At 37.8% G+C, this 9,548-nt stretch overlaps 1 protein-coding gene across 1 annotated transcript in view; it reads right to left on the bottom strand.

Moving 5' to 3' along the window:
- Window positions 1-7,370: 7,370 nt before the first annotated feature.
- gmps (guanine monophosphate synthase) overlaps window positions 7,371-9,548 on the bottom strand; it is a 35,645-nt gene continuing 33,467 nt past the window's right edge. The window contains exons 15-16 of the mRNA XM_073850395.1: window positions 9,334-9,506; window positions 7,371-9,254 (exon numbers count right to left, since the gene is read on the bottom strand). Coding sequence (XP_073706496.1) covers window positions 9,153-9,254; window positions 9,334-9,506 — 275 coding nt within the window. The 3' untranslated portion in view covers window positions 7,371-9,152. The remainder of the gene's footprint in view (window positions 9,255-9,333; window positions 9,507-9,548) is intronic.

Below are 9,548 nucleotides of genomic sequence, written 5' to 3'. Positions count from 1 at the left end.
AAGACTATGCTCGCAGATATCCATGCCCGTGTGCGTCTGTGTATTTAACTGCAATGCGCACGTCGCTCAGCCTTTTACGCAGAAGTACATGCAGTGTAGGAATGGTTGGTTACACAAGTTTGTATAGTTAATTGTGTTGAAACAGGAGATGAGCCCCTGGTCTAATGCGCCACCTGGCTTGAGAAACCCGCTTTCAAAGACTTACTTTTAGTCATTATTTGGGTAGCACACATATTCTGAATGCCTTCGGCAGAATTCAAATTAGCCATTTTAATCTAGATTAATTCCAAGATTACAGTGAGATAGATTAAAAAAATCTATGCCCACCACTAATATATATATATATATATATAGTTTAGTTTTAGTTCAGTTAGAAAAGATTTATATTTTGAATAGATGCAGTTCTTTTTAACCTTTTATCCATCAAGAATCCTAAAAAAAAAGAATCACAGGTTTAAAAAAAAAAAAAAAAATAGTAAGCATCACTGTTTCCAACATTGATAATAACAGCAATTTATCATCATATTACAATTATTTTTGAAGACTGAAAACTAAAGTAATGGCTGATAATATATATATATAAAATTAAGATTTTAAAAGATAAGATTCAAATGGACATGCATGGACAAATGTATACAAAATATAGACAACATCTCTCTAGACTTAGTTTGTCTCTAAAGATTTCTCCAAGAATTGAAACTGAAAAAAGAACCACTCTATATTTTTTTTCAGACAATTGAAAACATTGTAATTAAAGATCAGTCTGCTGACTGGGACATTTACTGTTTACACCATGGGGTTTGATTTAATTGTGATCGGCATGCTTCAGCTTGTTCGTTGACAGCACGGGTGCTTCAACCTCCCCTGCTGTTTAGCTCTGTAATAGACTTGATACTGTACCTTTCCTTTCCTTTGGGATCTTGCTGTTTGTGGATGTGCTTGTCACTACATGTCCTTCAATCAGCACAGCGACACACACCTGAACCACATTCCCAAGTGAAAGGGAGAAACACACACAAGCACATGGAGTTCACAAACAAGAGCCTGTCACGTTACACAATATCTGCTCCTAACGCTTCAGTGAAACATCACAAGTCATTAGTTTAACCACTAACGTGTTTTAACTGTACATTTTAGCTTGACATAATGTGTTGTTGACCCAGAGGAGGACCTTTGACATGTAACAGGATATTTCTGTTAGATATTTTCAACATAACCTGAAGAGACTTAATTTAACACATCATGATCAATCTGGCAAAAATGCAGAGACATTTAAACAACGTTTTATTGCATTTTCCCCGACTTCACATGACAAGAACACCTCACTTACCACTTACCTGTGTTAAAGCATTATAATTCATTTTCCTAACAGAGCTGAGAAATTGTTAAAACAACAATAAATTACAGTTATTACACACTTCATCTGAAGAATGCATTTCAATTGTTTTTTGGATTAAGAAATTAAGAAAGAAAAAATATTGTGGGCTGCAATAGTAACTTGGTCCACTAGTCGGCGCATTTGCCTTATTTTCTAATGACAAACACCTCATTTGTCATACATAAACAGACTGTTATTTACCAGATTGCCCTAAAGTCCCACAAATCCCACGTGAAAAGTGGATTGTGGATTGTTATTGTTATCTAAAACTATATAAAATTGTGTTTATTTATTGAAACAAAGCTAAATAATAACAATAATAAGTAATAAATATTACATAAATAACTGAAATAGTGTAAGAGCTAAAATGACTTAAACTGAAATGATAATATTACATAAAAAAAAGAGAAATTAAAAAAGAATATGCTATTAATAAAACTTAGATACACACAAACACAAAAAAACGAAATATACATAAAAAGAAAAATTAACATTAACAGTAACTGATTGCTGAACTCTGGGGGAAAATAGGAAAATTAATAATGAAGTATGAAATATTTCATATGATTATGCACAGAGTTATCAGAACGTTATTATGTTACTCTTACACGGCAATTTCACCAAAACTCTTCACATGGATGCATATACTTGTTTTGCACAAAATCTATATTTATATTTTATAGTATTAGATATTTTAACTTTTTAATTAACTACACCAGAAATGTGAACCAAATGCAAACTATCAGGGATGCATGTTTTTTGCAGATATCTGATTTGCCGATAATTTTCAACTCATTTTTGTCAATGAAAAAATCTGAGATTATGAGATTATTGTTATAACATTTTAAGAAAAAGGTCAAAATTATGAGAATAAAGTCATAGCAATATGAGAAGGCGAAATATTTTGAGAATAAGGTCAAAATTACGAGAATGATATGATATTTTGAGAATAGTCTGAGATCTTTGAAAGCATTCATTATGTGTAGCATAACAGCCACTCAATAATAGCAATAAGCTTTTTGCTTTTGGTACTTTTTACATAAAACATAGTCTCAGCTTTCAAATTCTATCAGTTTTATAGCTAAATACAAACATTGTGTGTTTTGCACGCTCTTGCGTGACAGGTGGCTGTATTTGCCTCATTGACGTGAATTAATCATCTTTTCGATTACAATGAGACATTAGTTTCATTAAATTATACAGATTTAGTTTTGAAGCCTTCAGATGTTGCTTAAAGTTCACATTGTGCTATAACTTGTAATAAAGAGGGAAATATATTCATAATTTGTATTTCGTGATGTGTTATAATAAAAGCAACAAAGCTTATTGCGATTACTGGGGGGCTGGCACACTACAAAATGAAATACTATTCCCAGTCATTTATTATACCGTGTATGAAGCAGCTTGTGAAATAGTCACTTAACATTATTTACCTCAGAAAAGACAACAATATAACTTAAAGGGTTGGAGCCACTTCAACCTTTTTTTTGTAATAAATACATGTGAGGAATGGAAGGTTGGACGCTACAGATGTTGGAATTTCACAAAGAAAATAGTACAATTTAATTAAACAAATGACTTATTGTAATCAAAAAGATGATTGATTTACATGCCGCTTAAACTAAGCCGAAAACAGCAATCTGTAACGCACATTAAAGAGCATTAAAAACACATTATTGTAAGACATAGTGTTTTGTTATAAAACTGACAGAATCTAAAATGCTGAGACTTTGTTTTATATTAAAAGTACCAAAAGCAGAAAGGTTATTGCTATTACTGTGTGGCTGGTGCACTACAAATTAATAATGAATGCATTCATTTTCTATTTACCTATAGCAACTAGAATCATGCTAGTAACATGCTAATCATGCTAGGATCATGCTAGCAACTTGCTAATCATGTTAGAATCGTGCTAACAACTTGTTAATCATGCTATAAACATGCTAACAACTTGTCTATATTGTGAATTGCATGGTCATTTTTGCTCTACCTGCCCCGAGCTTTCGGGAAATACCCCAGTCATGTACAGACAAGGAAGGACTGTAACAGGAGTTACATGCACAACTTCACCTTCCAACTCTGGATTTTTTCTCCCCATCACACTCTCTTGGGGAGACCACAAATGCCAACTTCAGGCCTTGATTGATTCAGTGCAGCTGGGAACTTCATGCATATCACTCTTGCCAAAAGTCTCCAGATCCCTACTAAGTCCTTTCCTGCCCCCCCTAACTGTGACTGCCTTGGAGGGAAGGCTGTTAGCTCTAGGTAAAGTGAGCCACCTCACTTCTCTCCTTTGTCTCTTCACTTACCAGCACCAAGAGAGAATGTACTTCCATCTCACAGTCTCCAGAGTTTCCTGTTATCCTCGGTCACCCCTGGCTTCTCCAGCATAATCCACACTGTGACTGGTCCACTGGTGCTGTCCTCAGTTGGGCTCCCACTTGTCAATCCACATGTTTGATCCAGAACTCCCCTGATCGTCTTATCGAGTCCCAGGAACCCCTAGATCTGTCTCAAGTCCCGGCTCAGTATCACCACCTCCAAGCAGTGTTCAGCAAGAGGAAGGCCACTTCCGTACCTCCTCATCGCCCCTACGACTGTGCCATTGAGCTACTCCCAGGAACCTGTCCCCCTAGAGTTGTATATTCTCCTTGTCTTCCCCTGAACTAACTGCTATGAACAAGTATATTGACGATCCTGAGCAGCAGGGATTATCCACCCATCCACTTCCCCTGCTGGAGCTGGATTCTTTTTTGTTGGAAAAAAGGATGGAGGACTTCAGCCATGTATTGATTACATGGGTCTTAATAAGATCACTATTAGAAAAAGCTATTCATTGCCGCTAATGGCCTATGCCCTTGAAATTCTGATCTTCAGTAAGCTCGATTTGCGCAATGCCTACTATCTTGTCCACATCAGACAAGGAGACGAAAGGAAGACTGCCCTAAACGCCCACTGGACATGAATACTTAGTTACTAACAGTCTTTCAAGCTCTAATCAATGATGTTCTCAGAGACATGCTTAACCAATGTGTGTATGTCTACTTGTCTGACATCCTCATCTTCTTGAGTTCCCTCCAAGAGCATGTCAGTAAGGTTCTCAGACGCCTGCTTGACAATCATCTTTATGTCAAACCTGAGAAATATGACTTTTCATGTGACCCAAGTTCAGTTCCTGGTATTCATCATCAAGCTTTGCCAATTTTTATCGCAATTTTTATCGCAAGTTTATCCTAAACTTCAATGCTGTGTCAGCTCCTTTATCTGCCCTCATGTTAGTGGTGTTGAAATTCTGCAGCAAAGCGATGACATCTCGGATCATTTCCTAGTCTTGTGTATTATCCAGATAGCTAAAACTAAATTCAACTCCTTGTTACAAGTCCTGTAGAGCCATCACGTCTACTACAAAAGACTGCTTTGTAAGTAATTTTTACAATTCCACTCATTCTCTACTATAGGACTTGTTAAATCATCTAAACCAACATGTTTGTTAGACCCTATTCCATCTAAGCTACTAAAAGAGGTGCTTCCAGAAGTCATAGATCCTCTTCTGAATATTATTAATTTGTCATTGTCATAAGGATATATTCCCAAAACCTCCCAACTGGCTGTTATTAAGCCTCTCATTAAAAAAAAAACACACAACTTGACCCCAACAAATTAATTACAGATCTCGAATCGTCCTTTTCTGTCAAAGATACTAGAAAAGGTAGTTTACTCACAATTGTTCCTTCTTACAGAAAAATGGTATCTGTAAAGATTTCCGGTCAGTATTTAGACCGTATCATAGTACTGAGACTGCTCTTATTAGAGTTACAAATGGCCTGCTCTTATCATCCAATCGGGGTTGTATCTCTCTATCAGGGCTGGACTGGGACCAAAAAATGGCCCTGGCAATTTTGGCCATAGCAGCCCACCATGATTATTTAAACAATATGCTGAGGCATATGACACATCAAAGGATATATGCACTCACTGTTTTGTTTCAAACATTAAACCACAGTAACCTGCATGGAAGCGAATAACCTTGGTAAAAAAAATATTCTTAATTATTATTTTTGTTATTATACAGTCTTTTATTGCTCTCATTACAATACTCAACTTGGAAGAGAAGGCCACAGTGACAAAATTCCCACCTTGTAGCAAAATTTATCGTCAAACAAAACACTGCTTGAGATGTCTTTAGACAAGTGTTTAATAAAATGTACTGTTCACAAACACAAATAAGATAAGTCAAGATAAATTAGGCCTACAGTAAGACCATGTCAAACATCTCGGCGATTTTCACACATTTTGCGTCTTTTCTCCCGCAGCTTCTCTGCACCCCCCTTGCTCTTTTCTGGTTTATCCATTGTTATAGACGGACTCATCTCAAACTCCGGTCGAACTCTAAATAGCAGATTTTGTCAAGGAGAGATGAGGGCTGGCCAGGAGGGAGGCAGGGCGTGGCCTGAGATTTCATTGGACTAGCTCAATGTCCTTTAAGACCAATGGGCCGTGATTCGTGTCTCAGATACTCTACCGTTGTGGTAATAAATAAATTGGCCTAATAAACTTTTAAAAAAATATTAAATTATGACTGACAGCCCCAGCCCAAAAATGTGCATTGACCCGGCGGGCATTGCCCGGTATGCCCTATGGTCAGTTCAGGCCTGCTCTCTATTAGTGCTGTATCTTAGCGCTGCGTTTGACACTATTAACCACAACATTCTTTGAATAGACTTTTTACGTGAATTATACTTTATTATGTTGCATTACTGGAAGGGCATTGGCATGGTTCAAATGGTACTTATCTGAACGCCATCAGTTTGTGGCAGTGAATGAAAAGGTATCATAGCTTTCACTGTTATGCTGATGATACTCAGACATAGTTGCGTAGTTGTTATAAAAATCTGGATAACGAGCAACTTCTGACTGCTAAATTCTGAAAAAAAAAACAGCTGTTAAATATTGGAAAAAACCTCCGTAACCTAAATAATAACCTAAAACACTGTCTAATACTCGATGGCTGCTCTGGCAATTCTTCATCATCAGCCAGGAACCTAGGTGTGCTATTCGATAGGAATCTTTCGTTCGAAAGGCACATTTCTAGCATTTGCAAAACCGCAATTTTCCATCTCAAAAATATATCGAAATTACAACCTATGCTCTCGATGTCAAATGCAGAAATGTTAATTCATGCATTCATGACCTCAAGGTTAGATTATTGTAATGCTTTATTGGGTGGTTGTTCTGCACGCTTAATAAACAAACTCCAGCTGGTCCAAAATGCAGCAGCTAGAGTTCTTATTAGAACCAGAATGTATGACCATATTTGCTCAGTTCTGTCAACACTGCACTGGCTCCCTATTAAACATCAAATAGATTTTAAAATCTTGCTAATTACTTATAAAGCCCTCAATGGTTTAGCTCCTCAGTACTTGAGCAAGCTCTTATTACATTATAGTCCCTCACGTCTGATGAGTTACCTATATATCTAGAATATCAAAATCAATTGCGAGCGGCAGATCATTTTCTTATTTAGCACCTAAACTCAAATCCAGATCAGATGGTCACTGCAGTCCCCTGGATCCAGTCCATACCCAGCCCAGATGGTGGATCAGCACCTAGAGACGACCTCTACAGTCCTGAATGTCAGCAGAGACCATATCAACCAGATGAGCCTCAGAGACGGATCATTAGTGAAGAACTCCTCACCTAGACAGCCATTGGTGCAGGATTATGGGAACCAGGTGAATCCTTTGCAAATCTGACATTGCTGCAACATGGAACTTTTGCACTATTGACACTATTGTCCAATTCAATACTGTAAAGTTGCTTTTGACACAACCCGTATTCTTAAAAGCGCTGTATAAACAAAGGTGATTGATTGACTGATTAATTTATTGCCAAGGCATATCGGCATCATTTTTTCTATCGGGCAATGCCGATAACGGTCAGATAATATGGTGCATCCTTACAAATGATAATCAATCAATGAAAGATCTTGTGATGAGAGAAATCTGAACACAGAGTTCTTTATTAAAGCTCAGTTTGCATTATACAAATATCAGTTTCAAACTGCATGCGGTGGCTTGGTCTGAGGCACAATACTAAAGTAAAACAGCATTGTTTAGGTTTAGATGAAAAAAAAAGAAGGGGAAGAGGAGAATCAACATAGAATTGCATAAATTAAACTGAATATCATGTAATATTGCAGTTTACCCACTAGGAATTTAAACTTGTTAGTTGTATTTCTATTAGACAAGTAAAATATACACATGATAAAGGTGACACTGAGAAAAAGACATTAAGAACAAGATTTGCAATTAAGACAAGAAGGAAGTTCATCTTGCATTGAGTTTTTTGCTATCGTGACAAAGTTTTGAAATGAAATCTTTAAAGACAATAAATACCAAGCATGTTATTCATATCACAACAATTCTCTACATCATAAATTAGACAGAGGGCTTGACGCAGATCTCCATTCGAGCCCAACCAAAGCCCCCCTCTCTCTATACATAAGAACACGCTTCTGTTAAAGGAGTGGAATATTAATAATGAGGCCACACACACACAGGAGGACTCAAATATTGACAGTAACTCGTGGTCCAAATTCAGTTAAGTCCAATTTAGCTCAAAAGAACTTGGCGTACTTTGCTAGATGATGCCTCTCAGATTGTGTCCTGTCAATCACTATTCTATTCTTCCTCCCTCTGTAAATCTCATTTCATTTGCCTTTGGAAACACTATTGCTCTACCTAGCACACAGAAAAAAAAAACAAAGGCCTTTATTGGTGAAATAAGTACACTGCTGATCTTACGCGTTTATAAAACCAGCCCAGGCAAACTCAACCAATGGCGGTGATGTAAAATGCAGACATCAATACACATTTGCTCACTTATCACTATTCAAATGTCAATAATCCATTTCTTGCAAAGACAGAAAAAAAAAGAATGCAGCATAAAATAAAGTCACATCCCTGAAAAACAAAATAACTGAAAGAAAAAAAGATTAACAGGCACAAATTTCAGGAGGCCTCCAGATTTAGAAGTCTCCTTCACAGCAAAACCTCTGTGATAAACCAACCCATCCGCAGCGTAAGAGCGGCATGTAGCAAACTGTCTGATCTCATCTGTATTTGGCAAATAAACATCGATTGGTCACGTTTAAGGAGCTACTACTGCTAGTCTTTACCTGCCACTTCCATAGAAGAGTCCAGGTAAGAAATCCAAACCGAAATCAACACTGAGTTAGCGAAAACAAGTTTATCCTAAAAGGCAGAAAGCAGCAACACTTGGAACCTAACCCTTGAATGAGTGGATTTGCTTAAAAAAACAGCTTTGTTCGTGTCATGATGCACATGGACAGTCAACTGCCCTAAAAGGATCTTAGACCTTCATTGGCTATAACAGAAACTATGGAGGAGTGACCTGTCACAATGCATTAAACACAGAGAGCTGATACGAAAAAAAAAAAAGCAAAGTCAATGTATCATCATTATTATCATCAGTAATGAGGATAACAACAACAATTATAATACCAATATTACAACCGACCCCAGATAATGAGGCGGAACTGAAGTAGCGTCATCAGTTTAGCGCCAATCACAGTACAACCTGCCATTGTAGGGAATGTTCCGGTCTCAGTGGGACAATGACAGGGCGGCGTGCCTAAAGGGGGGGAGCGGGAGTGGAGAAAAAGGATTTGGGGGGAATGTAGCAGTACTGGGAAAAGGGGGAGGTAGAAGAGGAGTCGACAAGGAGAAATCAGAAGGTACAAAAGTCCACTGTTCTACTCCCACTCGGTGGTTCCCGGTGGCTTGGACGTCAGGTCATACATCACTCTTGAAATGCCTGGGATTTTCTTGATCTCATTGACCATCTTGAGAACCACCTGTGGGCAGAGGAGTATGAGTTAGTGGGTTGAAATGAAATGTAGGGTTAATGTGTGGATGGAGGATCTGGGCTCTCACCTCTTCAGGGATTTGGTTGTCTGGAGTAGCGGCGATGCCGGTCATGAAGTCGCTGGTGATGAAGGTTCTGATGACGACTGACCGTCTGCAGGATGGCTGCTTCTGCAGCGGGTCACGATCAAAGTGCAGCGGGGTGAGGATGACTGGCATCTGGCTGATCTTACTTGAGTAGCCTGGATGTCAAGCAAAAATGTTTATAAATTATATTGACAGTG

This window comes from Garra rufa, chromosome 11, assembly GCF_049309525.1.
Source record: "Garra rufa chromosome 11, GarRuf1.0, whole genome shotgun sequence".
Lineage (NCBI taxonomy): Eukaryota > Metazoa > Chordata > Actinopteri > Cypriniformes > Cyprinidae > Garra > Garra rufa.
The sequence above is the reverse complement of the archived record's forward strand: the minus strand, read 5'-3'. Positions and strand labels throughout refer to the sequence as shown.